Genomic DNA, 19,412 nt, shown 5'->3' on the forward strand with positions numbered 1-19,412 from the left:
AACCTCACTGCTCCAGGAACAATACAGCTATTGTACATGAAAAGGTAATAATGTGGAAACAACAAAAGAAAGAGGAAAGAGAGAGAAGTCATATATTTTGCTATGCCTGTTAGCTCGTTTCTGTTAATTTTCTGCTATGATGTGAACCATACTGTTTTTAAGGGCGTAAAACTGTGGATTAAGTGCATATTTTTCAATGTCAAAATTCTTTATTAATTATTAAGCAGTTTGCAACAAGTGTTACTTGGCAGATAATTAGGAATACATTCTTACTAAGTTTAGGTCCAGGTTGCAGAATCCAAAACTGAATACTGTATGGGTTAGGAAAGGAGCTTTTAATAGGGAACTTCAGTTTATTCCTTATCAGCCTAGCTTGCAACTGTGAGATTTGTTTGGATACAAGCCCCTTTCAAATTTTTATTGAAGTTTTATAAAGCTCCCGTTGATCAGTTGCTAGATTAAGGTCCGAATGTGCAGGTCCAGGTGAAAAGGCTGCTCTGAGACTGGGGATTACGTTTCATTGAGCCCTGTTCAATCCTGATTCACATTCCACTTAAGCTTTTGTAATTTTCAGGTTGTTACAATGATTAGCATGAAGGAGGACATAGGCATTACCAGTAATGGCTATTAAGGAAAACGGGCCTTTTGTTCACAGGAATTGGAGGATGTGAGTTTCTGTTCCATCAATATACTGGGTTTCAACGTTTTTGATCCACAGACACTTTCAACGGGTGATGAACCATTTGCTTAGCAAACTTAAGCCTAATGGCAAGGCTGGCTTATTACTTACTCTTACGAGACCTCTCAGGAATATAGGGATACCAGTTAAAACCACTATTTAAGTGTCAATGTTTAGCTGATGGTTGTCAGCAGCATGTGCTACAAGGGTACAAACTTTAAAAAATAATTAAAGTCTACGATAAAGCAGTGCCCCGTACATTGAGCAGATCGCGTTTCATCTTTGTCCTAGAAATTAGAATGCTGCAATAAAAGATGTGAACTGAACATCCACATTAAAAGTATTTCTGTTTCAACGTGCAAGCAACATTTAAGCTTCAGGACTGACCTCTGACATCTAACCCTGTCTCCTAATTAATGCAAGCAATAGTGTCTAACTGCATACACCTTTATCAAATCCCGACTCTGGCAGAGTTACAGCGTTTCCTTTAGAAAAGTGTCTGGTCTCATCAGCTAAGCTTAGTGGCAGGAATTCTTCTTACTCAGTTTCTGTAGCATCTGCCTTTCTACTTCTTAAGCACCCACTCCAGTATTGAAGGCTGCACTTGGCATAATTGATTTAGCTTAATCCTCCTTCTGCTCAGCTTCAATGGCTCTTAGTAAAAGGCTTTATTTTTAACAAACCAAGACTGTAATTTTTAAAAGATCCCTGTTTGGTCTATATTTGGGCTGAGACATAGTGTCGAGATAAAGAACAGCAACCGCAAATCTGTTCACTATGAGATTTATTTTTCTAAAGTGACTTCAGAAATACTGAATAAATATCTGTCACTTTTCCTGTAGACTATTTTTAACAATTTGGTCATTCCTATTTTGCTTTAACCGAAGACTTTTTTGGTTTTGACCTACTGAGTAGTTTCAGCTTGGCTGTATGAAAATGACCGTGCAGAAGGAGCACTTTTTCTCAGTCCTAGAGTTCATGCTACTCTTTATAAAGAGATGAAATGAATGTGATATTTCCTGCTGCAATTCTTTTATTTACAAAGAACCTGAATAAATTTTTGAACAAAGTCAGAATGGAAAAATGAAAGAGGTTTCTTGCTAGTATTTCAAAGCCTGTGTGTTAGAAGTTCCATATCCCAAGGAATTTAGCCCTTCCTCACTCACAGTGCTGCATTTCTCTTCTGTTTGTTCACACCCTGCAGTCCTGGGTTGGTTTGTGCCAGATCTCCTGCAGCATCCACCCTCGGGCACTTTCCAGTGAGAGCAACCAATGCTCCAGTGCCTACATCCCTATTCAGCTCCCCATGGCAACACACTCACCTCTGCTTGGTTTTGCAGGCAGTGCAGTACTGATCTGCCATAAGGACTGGCTTTCAGTGTTTCAGACCTCATTATGTAGATGGGCATCTTACTGCAGTTTAACTTTACCTGAACAACAGTTGCTTGAACGCATGTCAAATTTACTGAAGTTTGTGCTTGCTGGTAGTCATTAGCACTTAGCAGCATAGCAAGGTGTGCTCTCTGACTGTTCTTTTGGAAGCAGCATCCAAAGCATAGAAATGCCACTAACAGTGGAATCATAAATGGTTTAGGTTGGAGGGGACCTTAAAGATAATCTAGTTCCAACCTCACTGCCATTGGCAGGGACACCTCCCACTAGACCAGGTTGCTCAAAGCCCCATCCAGCCTGGCCTTGAACACTTCCAGGGATGGGGCATCCACAACTTCCCTGGGCAGTTTGTTCCAGTGCCTCACCACCCTCAGAGTGAAAAACTGTTTCCTCATATCTATTCTAAATCTCCCCTCTTCCAGTTTGAAGCCATTACCCCTCGTCCTATCACTACATATCCTTGTAAAAAGTCCCTCTCCAGCCTTCTTATAGGCACCCTTTAGGTACTGGAAGGCCGCAATAAGGTCTCCCCAGCACCTTCTCTTCTTCAGGCTGAACAACCCCAACTCTCTCAGCCTTTCCTCATAGGAGAGGTGCTCCAGCCCTCCTGATCATATTTGTGGCCCTCCTCTGGACCCACTCCAACAGGTCCACATCCTTCTTACGATGGGGACTCCAGAGCTGGAGGCAGTGCTCCAGAGTTAGAGGCAGTACTCCAGATGGGGTCTCACCAGAGTAGAGTGGAGGGGCAGAATCACTTCCCTTGACCTGCTGGCCACACTGCTTCTGATGCAGCCCAGGATATGGTTGGCCTTCTGGGCTGTGAGAGGACATTGCCGGCTGATGTTGAGTTTCTGACCAACCAACACCCCCAAGTCCTTCTCTTCAGGGCTGCTCTCAATCCATGCTCCGCCCAGCCTGTATTTATGCTTTGAGATTGCCCCAGCGCACGTGCAGGACCTTGCACTCAGCCTGGTTGAGTACATGAGAACCTGTACTCATTTATGCAGTTTGCTTGGGTAGTGGTTTGGTTTCATTGTAAATTTAGGCTGGATGGGGCTTTGAGCAACCTGGTCTAGTGGAAGGAGTCCCTGCCCATGGCAGAGGGGTTGGAACTAGATGATCTTTAAGGTCCCTTCCAACCTAAACCATTCTGTGATTCTATGATAAGTCACAATCAATACTAAAATGTTTTTCTCACTTCTATAAAAGTTATGCCTTATCAACGTGTCTGGTAACATCTGTAATTTGTACTTTGTAAGATCTATAAATCTCTCTCTTATGTATATTACATTTTTGTTGTCATTCTAGGAATGATGAAGACTGGAAAGAATGTCCTGATTATATCACTGCAGGAGAAAATAGCTGTTATTTCAACACGTCCTACACCTCTATTTGGATACCATATTGTGTTAAGCTTGCCAATAAAGATGAAGTATTTGATGAAAAATGTTTCAGCGTTGATGAAATAGGTATGCTTCTATTATGCATTTTACCTCTGTATTTTTATATTGCAATAGGTGTGATGATACAAGCTTTCATATCACTCATACTGTATTTAAATTTTCCCTCTCAGAAAGTTTAATTTCTAGAAAATATGATAAATAGGAAGGGATTTGGTTTTGTAATGTGTGTATGTGTGATCCACACCAGAAAATATTGCCCAGATTGGAAGAAAGCTAAAAGCATAAAAGCAAATATGTGGTTTCTCTTTTTGAATTGCAATGGTCTCTCAAATGCATGCAGATGAGTTTGCCTTTGCTGTCACTCTGAGACCTTTCTAGTGGATGCTACATACCCTTGTTCACTGTAAGCAAGGATGGCATTAAAATCTTGATTTTGCAAATTTCTGGAACCAACCAGTTTTTTGTTCCTGAATCAACACTGATCTAGAGTTTCAAGATGTTTAGCATTTCTAAACTAGAATTTGTATTTATTGCAATATGAATTGTGACTGTCTGAGACTTTGCAGACGTTATTGCTTGTTCTGAGCAGTGGTGTAGGTATATGCAATTAATTTATTCCTGCAAGTGACTAGACTACTCACTGCTTTCTTTTCCTCAGCTGAACAAAATTAGATTAATTTTTCAGGTACCATATTTTTTCAATATACTTCTATATTGGTATGTTTATCTTTTTGTGTTACTCCAATTATTGTTTTTATTTCTAGTGAGAACGCTAAATTTAAATTTTGATGGAGAATTGTTGATGTCTCAGTGTTTTATAAGCTGCTATTGGGAATGTAGTGTAAAAGGTAACACATTCTTAGTCTTCTTTATTAGTCGCTCAGGTGAGATTTACGCAGAGCATGTCTACTGCCAATGGCAGCAGCATGCCTTCTTGTTACCAAACTTGTAGTGACTTTGTCATTGACTTGAAGGTTTAGATTTTAATCAGCAAGTATGTGGTTAATATGCTTTTTTAGTCCTGAAATCATTTAACAGTGTGTAGTAAGAAAGATCATTTCACATTGAATACTGGCTGGTTTATTCCAAATACTCTGTTTAAACAGTACTGCCTGATCCACCTGTCCACCTTAACTGGACTCTGCTAAATATTAGTCAGACTGGGATCCATGGGGATATTCAAGTAAGATGGGATCCGCCACCAACAGCAGATGTTCAGAAGGGATGGATTACTCTGGAGTATGAATTGCAGTACAAAGAAGTTAATGAGACAAAATGGAAGGAGGTATGAAGCAAATATTTATTATACAATAATCACAGTACAGTGCAGGCTTGTTCTATCCCTAACGCTTTTGTAGTACTATGAAAAGCAACAGGTTTGTAATTACTAATTAAATGATATCTTAAGTCTTAAACAATATACCCATATTCTTCTGAAGTGTTCTAGCAAACATTGTAACGTTATCTGTCAAGATAGTTGGCGCACATGATAGTAATAACAAACCCTGAAATCCCCGTGTTAGATTAGAAAGTATAGCAATAGTCAGATATATACAAGTTTTTTCAAGGATAAAATGTTTATCTATTATTTTCCTAAACCTCAGCTATTTCAAACAGTGCATGGTATCTTTAGTAACTGGAACAGGAATATTTTGCTTGGAAAATGTCACCGTGTCACTCCAGATTCTTCAGGGTACCTGTAAAGTTCTAATATTGGTAATTATCGTTTCAGTAGATTAGAAAAAAGAAAGAAAAGATTTTATTTATAATTTAAAATTTGATACAATAGGCAAATAAAAATAATGCAACATAGATAAGACATACAGATTTCATACCAGACAGCAATGGGAAATTTGTGACTATATGGATAGTCCATGAAAATATAAACTAGGTATGCCCCAAATCATTTAAGTTTTCTTTTTGAGAATCAGTTAACTTCCCATGCAGTTAGTTTTCCTGTTATGGGGAAATTGTACCTACCTTACCTAATTGCGTAGGCCAGTATGTCGTGGCGTATTTGCACGTGGACAACTCTTCCTGAATGCCAGTTCAATAGAATAAGAACATCATTTTAAAGCAGAAATGTTCCTTTGCTTTCTTATTAATATGAACCGAGTTGACTGATAGAAAGAAAAGCAGATAATACTGTTATGAATTTGTCTTAATCTACAAAAGGCAAATTTGCCAATTGAAACATGGTCAAACTGGTTTGCTTGCCTTCATCTGTGAAAGACCTTGGACCCCTCCTCACCTCTGACCCTTCTCAATGTTAGTATTTTCTGTTTATTCTACTCCTTACTAGTAAGTCTACAGCCAAACGCACCTATAATGTCTAAACTTTTTTCCTAATACTTGCCTGAATTTCTGTCAATACCAGTTTAAGCTATACTTACTGTACAGCCTCTGCATTTGAAGGCCTATAAAATGAGTTAAGTTTAGGCAGTAAATCAATACTCCTTAAGAACCTGAAAATCTGCAGAGTATTTATGGGATTTACAAAAGCAGGTGGAAATACAGATACCTCTTTAAAAATGCACATTTTTTATTTTTTATAAGCCTTTATGTATCAATCATATAAATACCCTAATAAAGCTTTGTTCTTGCTCCAGTACCATCAATAGTTCCAGCATGCCTTCTTCTCAGGAGAGCAAAAGTTTGAAGATCAGTGTTTCTTCTTTCAGAAAATGGATAAGGAATTGCTGAATACTATAGTTGCCCCAAGAAAAATAGTACTATAGATTATGTTGTACTGCAGCTGTATATATTGTATGTTATTGTGCCTTTCAGCTTAAAAGCACAAACATAGCATAATTCCCCGAGACACTATCAGAGCACAAAAGAGAAATTTCTGAACAAAATCTCAGTGAGGCCTAAGACAATAACAAAACTCTGAATTGGAGCAACGATGCCTCTCTTTGCATTCTTTGCTACAAATATCTTTTGTAATGAGTATTGAAGCAGTAAAGAGATAAATATTTAGTTATACTGTTATTACTATTTTTTTACACAAAGGATAGTTATCGAATACTTAAATATGCCATAGTGTGTTGTACATATATCTGAAACAAAAAACCTGATACAAAAATTAACTTATAGTTAATTTGTACTGTCTCCCCCTTACTGAGACTTGTTTGTAATTTTTTTTGGTGGTTTTGGATGAACCTGTTTGATTTTTCATGCATATCATTCATTTTTTCAATCCTAATTGAAAAATAGGTAACTTATGAATTGGAAGAAGACTAAAACATTAAGTGAAGTATTATAACAGTAAGTTATAGTGATAAGAGGATCAAAATTATTTTCTGAGAAACTTCCTAAAAAGAGTAAAATCCCCACCTTCATATAATGGGTGTTCATGAGACAATGCCAAATGTAATCTGGCTCGCAGTTTGAAAAAACATCTGCAATTTCAGGTACACAGCTACAGTAATTTTACTTCATATTTTACAGAATCACAGAATTATCAGAGTTGGAAGGGACCTCTAGAGATCATCTAGTCCAAAGGGCTCTAATTTAGCCTGCATACAGCTTTTTCCAAGTGCCACTTGGGGTACTTAAAATTTTGTGTGGTCCAGCATCCCTAAGAATCTCCACTAATTTTCTCAGAAAACAAACAAATGTAAACAAAACAAAAACCCCCTACTTGTAAAATTTTAGTGTACTATTTCTTTTTGTCTTCATAGCACAAAATAAGTAAACTGGACTGGTATACATTGTATTCCCTTCCCAACGCTTTCCAACTGGATAGTCTTCATATGTTAAAAACCTTTGTGGTGTAGAGCAATGGTTCTCCACGATCTTGTGCTTGACCACTAGCAGAGAAAAGCAGCCTGTCTGGGATCACTGCCTCCTCCACAATCTGACTGGTTGGTTCTGAGAACGCTTGAATCTGGAGCCACCAGGGATCAGAGACCTTCACAGATAGTAGCTACTGTGTCTCAAGGTTGGATTATGCAGCTACAGTGATTGTATTGTTGAAGCTTTCTTCAAATCCCCAATGGCTGCTGTTTTTCAGGTATTATAATTCTTAGCCCATGCCCATGATGAGTTTTGCCAGTATCATATTTGATTCTGAAGTAAAAGTAGAATATAACATCTGCCACATGGCTTTCTATTTTGAGCACATTTTCCTTATTTTTATATATTTTTGTTGGGCTGTTGGAGCTAAAATACATATTCTTAGAAGAGTAATAGAAGAAGAGAGAGATTTCGCATATTAAGACCTCTAATGTGACTTCCTACCTAGTTTGATATGTGACATAGAAATACCAAGACTGACAATCTGATGCCAGGTCTCACAGAGTCTCCATTATCACACTTTAGATATAGTTGAAGTTTTTCGGTACTATGCAGTGTTTCCCAAATAAATACATTTGTAAGATGCAATAAATCTGTTTACAAGGCATTTAAATCATTTTTCTTCTTAAAATTAATTCTATAATGGAAATTGTACTAGTTTTAAGACTCATGTTATTTTAACAAGGTTTTTGGCATCTTGAAGTCAGTAATGTTGTGTTATAACAATAAAAAGGATTTACAACTTTATGAGTGGGAGATCTTCACACCACCTACTTATGCCATGTAACTGAGGGCAGGTTCCTTTCTTCGCTGACTGTATTTACAGAGAGCTTAATTTCTCCACATTTGGTCCCCTGAATCACAGGAAAGCTTGATGGCTACTAAGTCAAAAGTAAATGGTGTGAATTTTCTCTAAACTCTTCTTGTGGTATTCTTACCGTTACAAGTAGCAAAAACTCCTTCAAATGTTTATTTCTGAAATCAAAAAGCAGTGTATAATTGCCAGTACAACTCAAACAAATAAATCACAGTCCTTCTGTCTTTACAGTTAGAACCCAGGCTCTCAACAATGGTTCCACTGTACTCTCTGAAGATAGGAAGAGATTATGAGATACGAGTCCGATCAAGACAACGTACCTCCGAAAAATTTGGCGAGTTCAGTGAAATCCTTTATGTATCTTTTTCTCAAACAGGCATTGAGTTTGTTCATTGTGCTGAAGGTAAGTAAGCAAAGTGCAGAAAACTGTTTTTATAACCTGCGGTCTTTTTGGTGGTGTTGGGGATTTTTTTCTTCTCACCGTTGATGTTGTGTGCTTGAATAGATTGATAATTTAAAATCATTTGGTGAGATTGAGAATGTACAAGTTCCATATACAAGTTCAGAAGTAAACTCAGCAAGACTGTTTCACAGCTCATCAGAGACCAAAAACACAGATAGCTTTAACAATTATAAATAGTAACTGCTGTTGGACATCTTAAAGAGCCTAAAATACATTTAAACCTCATACTTCATCATCTAAAATAAGCACTCTGGTAGTAAGGAGAAGAATTGTCACTTCTATTGAAGTGTTATGCTGTTGGATAAGTTTGTTATCAGAATGATGTGCTTTTCTGATCTGCATGATACTATCAAGGACAGTGAATGTTCTTCTGATTCCTGCTTCTGTCTTGTACTTTTTTTTTGCCAAGTGCTAGTAAAGACAGAGGAAGAAACAGCCATCGAGCAGCACATTTTTTTTACTAAAAGAATGAGACTGTGCCTTTTTCTAAAGCATTCTCAGGTCTGAGCTACTAAATTAACTCTTCAAAATATGAGCTCTTCAGCAAATAATTTTAACAAGCTGCTACACTTAATTTTCCAAGGTATTAGTGAAGGTGTTAAATAAAACCACCCATAACTGTTATCTTTCAGAATCTTGGTAGATTCCCCTTTTTAACTCTTCATATTACTAGTTTTCAGTCTTAATTTATATGAACAGCTAATGGTCTGGATATGTGACGTTATTTTATAAACCCCAGCTGCATTGAGTTGTAAAGGTTTTCATATGAACAAAATTAAAATACTAGGAAAATCTAAGACCGTCCTACAAGCAAAGTTTTCTTTGGTCACTACAACTCAGATTCTGCAATCTGATCCATATCCATACATCTCATATAGCAGCAGTGATCTGATTTGAGAATTTATTCTTGCTTGCTTTATATATCACCTTTAGCACACAGAACTAAAACTTAGATTTTCTGTGTATTAAAAATTTAAAGCAGTTAAATTCAAATGCACAATTCTAACTTTCTGAAGCAGCTGGACATTCAGAGGTCTCACTGACATGACAAGGAGTCGCTAGTCCTCCATTAAAATAGGGACCTGTATAACACAGACATATCCAGGTAGGACTTTATTCATGCCTGAAAACATGTCCAGTCAAAATGTAAGCTAGGAGCACAGGGCTAAAACTGATACCTGAATTTTATTTTTTTTTCCCCCAAAAAGGACATATATTCATGTTCATGTATAGAATTCTGAAGCTTTCTATCTGGTATTTCTTGGCCCAGAAATTGAGTGAGAAGTGAAGTTTGTTTGGAAAACTTAAAATTGGGAACAAATGACAAGAATCTAAGACTACAGCCAGAATAATTTTCCCTATACTTTGTATTCTACACCGTCAGATTAAGTATAATGGAATTGCCTGTATTTAAAATACACAGCGTTTCATTTATCAGTATTGTTGTTCATTCCTACCAAATTCCATTTCTCAATGACCTAAATTCTTTGTAGCCACCTGCAAGGCAAATAAAAGGGAGAAAAATTCTTTTTTCAGTTGGTGTTTCACAACATAATTAATGTTTGGCCTTTAGAAAGAGGAGTAGTATGCTTTTTGACACCACCATGTTTTAGTTTCTGTGAGAGAAGAATAGTTTGCCTATGATTTAGTATGCTATTAATAATGTTCTCAGAGCTTGGGCGAAGGAGCAGTAACATGGTCTGTGGCATTGTATGCCATCAGGACTACTGGTAGCATGTTCCAAGTGTGTAGAATGTTCCCCATGGCTGGTTTTGCTACAGATGCTGTCTGTACTAAGAACTTATTTATACTTAAAAACTCAATCTGTTTTTGCAAGGAGTCTCAGTGGACTCCCAAATGCAGTATGGAAACTACTGAGACCAAAAGGATATTTTTATTTCTGCTTAACACAGAACTTTCACATTTAAGTAAGCAAAAATTCTCCTATCAGTTTTTACTATTTTGGAATCCTCAGGCAGTGGAAGAGAAGGTTGAAATGAAAGATGCACCAGTGATGCAGATTCCTGCTAATGTGTCTTTGTTCTATTGTTTCAGAAATTGAGTTTCCATGGTTCTTAGTTGTTATCTTCGGAGCATGTGGGCTGGCCGTAACAGTGATTTTAATCCTGCTGTCTAAACAACCAAGGTAGAAAGGTTTTATTTGTCAGATTTTATGTACTTGTAGCTTAAATAATAGGGTGCTTCAATTGTCTCAAATCTGGGGGACTAGAAACTGTTTTGAGGATTGTGCTCCATTCTCATAAGCTATATGGACACTGGCATGTGTACGTACTGGGCCTTCAGCAGTGGGAATCTGATTATGTTGACAGCTACTCTTCCTTTTGGATTGCTGAACATTTTATGCTACAGTATTTACATAGTTAATTTACTTGGACTTTGAAGGGGATTGTTTTTTTAGTACATTCAAATTTTGTAAATACTATTTTTACCCACATACTGTTCAAAAGTTTCACACAAATGTATGCCCATATATTTGTTTTTGTTCTTAGACTATTTTACTAACCTCTGACTATTTCTTCATCAAGCCAAGGGAAAGAACTTGAGACATAGGGGGGTATTTGGTCTCTGTGGATAGACTGCAGCTCCTATAAATAACGGGAATAAAATAAAACAAAGCACAGGATTGTGTCATTTGTAAAAATTATAAAATTGTGTCATCTATAAAAATGAAACAATGACACATATATAAAAATGACAAAATGGTCTCAAAAGTTAATTCATCCCCTAAAAAGGTGTGTTCAGGGACATGTTTTGGCAGAATAATTCAGCTTGGATGTCATACCAGTACTGTCCTAGACTATGGACCAGCACCGTCGTCAAGGCCCAGTGCACACATGCATGTTGTCAGTGGTCTTGTATATACACTCTGAAAATGAACACGGAGGTGTTTTGCACATACCAGCATAAGGACAAGTCATTGAAATGAAAATAATATGGGGCAGTTGGAGCAGCTTTGAAAAAAAAATTTAGGCAAGCAGCACTATGCTTTGGCAGAGCTTAATTTCAGGAAGCCACTCCCTGCTAAGCATCCCGCTCCCAGAGTTAAGAGCAAAGCTCCTGATACAATGCATGACAAAAGCTAGAAGCGTCCAAATGGGGCAAGAACAACTTGCACATGGAACCAGGAGCTCACTAAGATCATCACACTGAGCAAGAAGTGGCTTGGTCACAGAAGATCATGAGGGCAGAAGCATGTCTCTAATCACAGCTCATTAGTATCTTTCATGCTAATCATGACTGCTGGAGAAGGCTTTTCTCCACTGAGGACCCTCATCTGGAAAGTTTTTCTGGACCTATGGGCCTGCACCTTTTCCTTCAAACTGGTGCGTGCAGTGGTAGGAGTGGCAACGTCTTCTGCAGAGGAGCGGGCTGCGTAGATTTCCCGTAGCGCAAAATATCCAGGCTCAGTGTCCTCCTGTATCTGAAAAGATACCAATTCACATTTTCCTCAATCCTGATCTCACAAGATCTGAACCAAGCTCCCTAGGACAGATGCCACAGGGCCAGGCCATACTCTTTTAGAGCTGAGAGATGCAGGCTTGAAGTATGTGAGTCTAAGAAAGGAGGAGAGCGTAGTTCGCCCTTCTGAATGATTTCTCCAGGAAGCAAGTGGTAAAATGCTTTGTTTTGTTAGAAGCAGTGCCCAATCCTGTCAGAATAGCTGACTGGTGGATTCAACTGTAACTGCACGTCTTAAACTGGTACCCTGAGAGCCCAGCCGGTGCAAAGCTAACACAGCCCCTCCAGGGATTAGGTGGAAAATTACCAAGTTTCTGGCTCTCATTGATGCTTGCTGGGCAGAACTTTGAGGGTCTGCGAAAAATAAAAACAGCTGGAGAATTTAGGCCTGCCATAGTTAAGCAGAAGGTGCCTAAATTTCTCTCTAGCACTCCTTAAGACTCCTCTGATCCTCTCCGGACCTCACCAAGGTCACTAACAACACAGCAAAATTAATATTTGGATTTGGATCTACCATTCCCACAGCTTACTTTCTAAAATACGAAAGTAACCCAGTATAAAGAGAATGCTGAATTTTCCTTTTGGGAACAACAGTTTATCTGTTTGCAAAAGAAGCAGGGAGGTAAAACAGAGGAGATTGCATGATGGGATATTGTTGGATCATTATTAATGGAGAATCATCCTTCTGTTTGGGAATTTTTTTTGTCCCCTCAAAGAATTAGAAATTCACTTTATGAAGGATTAGAATAATATATATTTCCACAGTATGTACATGCATAAGCAAGTTACTACTCCATTCTCTACAAGGGTAAAATCCTGTCATTATTATACATTACTTGTTATGTTAATAATTCAGAAAACGTAAGTGTCATAGAGATGGCAAAATAGTAGCCTAAATTTTTGCAGTTGTGTTTCTGTTTTATTTATTAGTTCTAAAGTAATTCACTCTTTTCACCAACACCTGTTTTCTATTCCCCTATTTAAATTTTTTGCACTTATCCAAGATTAGTGTGTCTCTGAAAAAAGAATTTTGGGAAAGTCACTCTGCACACGGAGACTTGTTTCAGGTTCCTTTGAAATTATGTATAAAGGGAAACTATTGACAGAGCTCTAGGAATTCACTCTCTTTCTATAGAGTATTAAATTATCAAAGACTGGACTCCAAAATGGATTCACACATAAATGCAATTTCAACAAGGAAGGCTGCATAAAACTTTTTTATTTTGTGCAATGAGAGAAAACAGTCATTCTTTTCCTTAGGACTATTTGAAATTGAATCTTCAAACATTTCCATTTTGAAGTAATTAAGTATAAATGCAATGTAAGGCTCTCTTCTTTCTAACTTCTTCAAAAAGGACCACTGTCAATTAAAGGACTTCTTTTTTCCCCCCCCAGGTTAAAAATGTTGATTTTTCCTCCTGTGCCAGTTCCAAAGATTAAAGGGATTGACCCAGATCTCTTGAAGGTAATGTTGTGCTCTAAAATCTACTGTGGGAATCATTGTGGTAGTAGCAGGTCACAATTGCTGTCCCAGGCAGAAAAATTAGGAAATAATTATGCCACAGAATTAGTTTTCATAAATTAATTTTAAAAAAACCTTTCAATTATTACATCAGCTACAGTTACCTTTCCTTACGTTAACATCATAATAAGCACAAGCATTTTTATTCTTTCCTTTATTCTTTCCTTTTTCTTTCATTTTTATTATTTCCTTTATTCTTTCCTTTTTCTTGCTTTATAGAAAGGAAAGCTAGATGAAGTGAACTCCATCTTAGCCAGCCATGATAGCTACAAAACACAGCTATACAATGATGACTTGTGGGTTGAGTTTATCGAGTTGGACATAGAAGACCCTGATGAAAAGAACAGAGTCTCAGATACTGACAGGCTCCTGAGTGAAGATCATCTGAAATCACACAGTTGCTTGGGAGCAAAGGATGATGATTCTGGACGGGCCAGTTGTTGTGAACCAGATATTCCAGAGACAGACTTCAGTGCAAGCGACACATGTGATGCCATCTCAGATATTGATCAGTTCAAAAAGGTAACTGAAAAAGAGGAGGATCTCTTGTGCCTTGATAGAAAAGATAGAAAAGATGAGTCAATTCCAAGCCTTTCCAACATAGACACCCAACAGCCGCATATGAGTACTCAGTCTGAAAATAGCCAGCCATGGCCACCTTTTGCAGACAGCATTGACTCAGCTAGTCCATCAGTCCATACCCAGCTAAGTAACCAGAATTCATTGACAAATACTGACTTCTATGCGCAAGTGAGTGATATTACTCCAGCAGGCAGTGTTGTACTTTCACCAGGGCAGAAATCCAAGGTGGGGAGAGCACAGTGTGAAGGCTGCACAGAACAAAACTTCACCATGGACAATGCCTACTTCTGTGAGGCAGATGTGAAAAAATGTATTGCTGTGACTTCCCACGAAGAGGATGAGCCTCATGTTCAGGAGCAAAGCTGTAACGAGGATGCTTACTTCACCACAGAGAGCCTTACCACTACCGGTATCAATCTTGGAGCTTCAACAGCAGAAACCCCAAGTTCAGAGATGCCTGTCCCAGACTATACGTCTATTCATATCGTTCACTCTCCGCAAGGCCTTGTGCTCAACGCAACAGCACTGCCTGTGCCAGACAAGGAATTCAACATGTCGTGTGGCTATGTGAGCACAGACCAGCTGAACAAAATCATGCCATAGCTCTTCTTTGACTAGGTGTGTGCAGTATTTCACAGCAGAGAGTCAGCCCAGGCTTGTATGCTGAAACCAAAATGAAGTCTAAAAGTTTCTCGTGGTTCTTATAATTTTATCTGAAATGTTGCAACATAGAATATTCATCAAAATATTCCTATTGTGTTCTGTAAATATTATCTATGAATTTGTCTTGAGACTGTTTTACTAGCAGTGACTGTCTTGTTCTTGTGGATGTTGATTTTTGTGATACTAAACATTGAAATTACTACCTTTAATGTACAGTAAATCATGCATTTTGATAAAGCTAAAAATCAGGTGGTTTAAAGTCTAAGAATTTAGTAAGAACCATGCTGTTGGCAGAGATCTTTATATCAGTAATTTGGAACTGAACATATAGGTGAAAAAACAAAAGTAGCTTGAATAAATACACATCTATTTTGATTTATATAAATTAATAAAATATATTTTAATATTTTAGTCATAAAAACATAAACTTTTTCTATTACACTACACACTGTAGTTCAATTATGATGACCCAGCTAAGGAACATAATTGCTGCAATCTTAAAAAGGAGTTTTCTGTTTTATAAAAGTTTTGTTTGCAGCAAAAGAAAGAGATTTTTACAGAGCCATTTTATACCTCCAAAGAAACCTGTAGAGAAATTTTGAAATATTGTAGAAACTTAAAGTAACTGATTCTATTACTTTCTTATGGTACCTAATATAGAAATATACATTCAATTTAAAGTTTTGTAGAAAACTTTAAAATATACAAAATATTTGGGCAATTTATTCTGTTCTTCATCAGATTCTGATTAATGCTAATAATATACTTTTTATAAGCAAAATTTTGTTGGCCACAGTGTTAAACAGTGTGCAACTATACTTCACTGAAAATTTTTGAGAATGCGTGAATAAGCTCTGGTGATTTAGCAGCATAATCTCTTCACATTTGACCAACTTCTGAAGCCCTCCTACAGCCAAAGGTATCACTACATTTACTAGTTTGCGCCACATAAAGTCTTGATTAAAAAAATAAAATAAGGACTTCAGGAGTTAGCCAGCAGTTCATTTTTAGAGATATAACAGAATTAAAAGACTTCAGTGGAACATGGGAATTGAATACAATATTGTTTAAAAGTGTTTTTCATTTTTGCAGCCTAACAGCATCTCCTCTGACCACGTTAGGCAGACTTTCAGAAGGAAAGGAGAGAAAACTGAAACTCAGTGGGAAAGCTCTCTTTGTTCTTAGGTACATTAAGAACTTGACGGAGCTCTGCGATGAACTATTAATTGCTTCAGAAGTTACCTTCCTAGGCCCTGGTTTCATCATAGTAGGGTTCCTCTTAGAGAGCAAACAGGGATGTTCATTTCTTTGACCTGACCTGAACTGTGGTGTATGAAGTACAGCGAATGCAGGGCGAATGGAGGTCTTGCTCATGATGTCTCCCACTGAACTCACTGATGCTCTCTTTGTGGCCAAGAGCTACAGGACTGGGCCCAACTATTGGGTGGGATTTTTAAGTTTAGCACGTACTTTATGGTAAATGTGTATTAGATATTCTGCTAATTTGCTGCTATATTTTTCTAACAGCTACATTATTTAGTTTCATATAAAATTTCATAGATGATAGACACTAATGCAAGCAATGCCTATGTGTGTGTTTGGAAGAAGTTTCTTACTCTGTTTCTATTGCCAAAAATAGTTAAATACCTCAATCAAACTCAGAATGTCATTTTGGTACTTTACTGGTCACACAAGCCATCATACGCTGGTCAGAAGATGTGTCTTTCAGTTTCTATTTAACTTTCTTTATGTCGGTGTTTTGTTTGTTTTTCTCGAAGTTTAATAAATGTATTGTCTTTGATCTGTCCTGACACAATGTGTTTTATTGCAGATAATTATTTTTTTATGGAAAACAGAGATTTTATGGGGAGAAATCAAGTATTTCTCATTGAATAAAGTAGAATGCAGCTTTCCTTAGAATAGAAGCAATGCCTAATGAGATCAGTGTTTTCCCTGATTGATATCTATGTAGTTAAAAATAGAAGCATGGACCTAAATTTATAGATGGAGATAGGACGTGCTGTACCCAGAACTGGCCAAGACATGTGTTGCTAATTTAGCAGACCCGTTTACCTTTGGCTGGAACAGGCTGTGGTTGCAAACAAGTAAGCTGCACTAGTTCAAAATTCACACCTACAGTTGAATCCACAAATCAGATATTCTGACAAACCTTGGTAGTTACTTGTAGTGATAGTTAAAACCTAGCAGTATATGAACTCTGAAATGTCAGAAGTGTCAGATCGTCTGTCTCTATGGAAAAAGCCGTATCTTGAATGTCTCCCAGTGTGTACTTGGTACTGTACTACTGCCTCTCTTCTCTCTCTCTTTAGAGGTAGGGAGGGAGCTATTGGGGGAATCTGACTAGATAAGGGTAAGCCCTTTCCTTCCCAGAGAATCAGGGTGTGATGCAGTTCCTCTACACAGAGGTCCAGTGCCATTTAAGGTATGTAATCAATCTTCCAGGTGCTGGTCCAGAACAGCAGAGGTCTTGTGTAGATTCTGTCTTATCTAAAAGGCTGAATTATGGTAGATGCCCGTGTTTTGGCAGTTGAATTGATCCCCAGCAGAAGAAAACAGCTCCAGGAATGTAAACATCTTTGTATCAGGTAGATCTAAGTTACCATTACAGTTAATAGCCTAAAGAGCTACTTAGCTCACTAGATATAGATGTGTGCTTTAGGTGAGCTGATTAGGGCTCTCTACTCTTAAGACTAGAATGGGAGCATGGACATCTTGTTCACATTCAGAAAACAAATGCATTTGTTAAATAAGGCATCTTGATGTTGATGTGAATTTTACCTTAGCTGAGCCATAGGACAAGGTAAGCCAGAGAGGGGCATTGCTGTTCTCTTATGGTTTATACTCTGTAGAAAAAACTTCTGTAGAACTCAATGCAAATGAATTATCATGATGCTTGCTTATACCTCCTGCTTGAAGAACTAAGCTTCAGAAAGCTTATGCCATTTACAAGGTTCTAAAAATACCTGAGCTCGAGTGGGAGTTGGAGGATTCACAGCTGGACTTTAAGAAACAGCAGTGAAGACAGTGGTTCATCCCTGCCATGTGGGGAACTCAAGCACCCACTACTCTCACCTGTGCCAGTTCCAGTGCTCTCTGCTAACTTTCTAAAACCCAAGCAAATTATGAAAGCAATGTATCAGAAGTTGCCTTCTGTTGATTAATGAGTTAAACTGATTGAGCAAAGTCCCAGATGAGCACTGTGAAAAGACAGCTTGAGCTTCTTCCCATCTCCAGCAGCAGTGCAGCTCAAGTAATCACATGCCTAATGACTGCAGTCTGTGTACAGTTCACATGTGGGTGTTTAGAAGAGAAATCCAAGTGTCAGACCTGCAATTGTCTCTGAACTTTATGTTTTATACTGGCAATCTGCTGTTTTCCTATAAAACACAGCAACCTATTATTTCAAGATATGATGCACTTGCCAGATACAAAAAAGCTTGTATTATATGGTTGCAAAGCAACCTGGTTTTTTACTTTCACCTTTTCTTTGGAGGGAAAATATATCTGTGCTCTACAGAAAGAGCCTCTGGACCAATAACTTTTTTATCTTCTCTCTTATTCACATTGAGAAATAATGCCACATATTGCCCAGTGCCAGATGTGCATCAATGTAAAAGTGACAAGATTTATTCTTTCAGAAATGCCTATTAAAATTGTACTTTCCAAGTCTAATCAATGTCTAAAATGTACAAGGTGAAAAGAAAAAGACATCACAGAAGGACACTGTAATAAAGGAGTATTTGGGTGGTTAAACTAGTGACTTTCACTGCATTGAAGCTTTTGGCATGTAAACTGGACGCACTTGTTCCTGTTCTTGGAATGACATTTTACTCATATACTGTCTGGCAGAGGCTAGTTTATATGAATATCTGTATTCAGAAACCATGTTGGTTCCAAAAAGCAAGGAGGACTCAAGTTGCTCTGCTGAATGCCTTTTGGTGTCATCAAGAAGCACACCTCAGGTTGGAAGAGTTTGGTTTTGAGCCTCTTTTCTCCATCAAAGACAATGTGTATTTCCAAAGCTTCAAGTTACTGTTACAAGAGACTGAAACAGCACCATCTATACCAGTTTCCATTAAGATAAACAATTTTGTCAAACATAATGACTTAACACTTCTATTGTTTACTACTTGAGTTGTAATATTCTTCCTGACTTACAGTACAGGAGGTGAGAACAGCAGATTATGAGAGCTGTTCACTCTTTCTGAATGAAAATTAGCATTATCAAAGGTGTGTTTTGTATTTCAAAATAGTAGGAGCATTAAAGAAGCTATGAGTGTTCTGTAGACTTGCCATGCTGTCATTGCTTAGCCCCAGCTGGCAACAAAAAAAACCACACAGACGCTCACTCACTCCTTTTCCCCCACGTGGGATTGGAAGGAGAATGGGAAGAAAAAATACGCTTTTAGAAATGCTTCAAGTTAATGATGGCAATCTATGTTGGGAACACTCTTACTGTCATTCACAGCTTAATATATACGACTATTTATGCATCAGCAATTATAAGAATGGGAAATAAGGCTCCGGTTCAAAGAAAAACTTAAAACCATATGACATAGGCACAGGCAACCTTGTTTTCCCACACTGAG

At 37.7% G+C, this 19,412-nt stretch overlaps 1 protein-coding gene across 2 annotated transcripts; it reads left to right on the top strand.

Moving 5' to 3' along the window:
• Positions 1-6: 6 nt before the first annotated feature.
• GHR (growth hormone receptor) lies at positions 7-16,603 on the top strand. 2 transcript variants are annotated; one of them, XM_082497068.1, is made up of 8 exons: positions 7-44; positions 3,383-3,543; positions 4,584-4,762; positions 8,324-8,495; positions 10,611-10,701; positions 13,431-13,500; positions 13,777-14,757; positions 15,895-16,603. In XM_082497068.1, exons 1-7 carry the CDS (start codon positions 37-39, stop codon positions 14,740-14,742), a joined length of 1,647 nt encoding a protein of 548 aa, XP_082353194.1. In that variant the 5' UTR covers positions 7-36; the 3' UTR covers positions 14,743-14,757; positions 15,895-16,603. The 2 variants fall into 2 exon arrangements, with proteins under 2 accessions (XP_082353194.1, XP_082353193.1); XM_082497067.1 differs by having other exon boundaries at positions 13,777-16,603.
• The last annotated feature ends 2,809 nt before the right edge of the window (positions 16,604-19,412 follow it).

Source organism: Vanellus vanellus, assembly GCF_965231255.1.
Source record: "Vanellus vanellus genome assembly, chromosome: Z".
Classification (NCBI taxonomy): domain Eukaryota; kingdom Metazoa; phylum Chordata; class Aves; order Charadriiformes; family Charadriidae; genus Vanellus; species Vanellus vanellus.

What these genes read in the sequence shown, in the direction of transcription:
- GHR (XM_082497067.1), top strand. An exon ending in CTGCTGTCTAAACAACCAAG is followed by an intron (nt 10,702 to 13,430) that starts GTAGAAAGGTTT and finishes TTCCCCCCCCAG; the next exon opens with GTTAAAAATGTTGATTTTTC. An exon ending in TTGACCCAGATCTCTTGAAG is followed by an intron (nt 13,501 to 13,776) that starts GTAATGTTGTGC and finishes CTTGCTTTATAG; the next exon opens with AAAGGAAAGCTAGATGAAGT.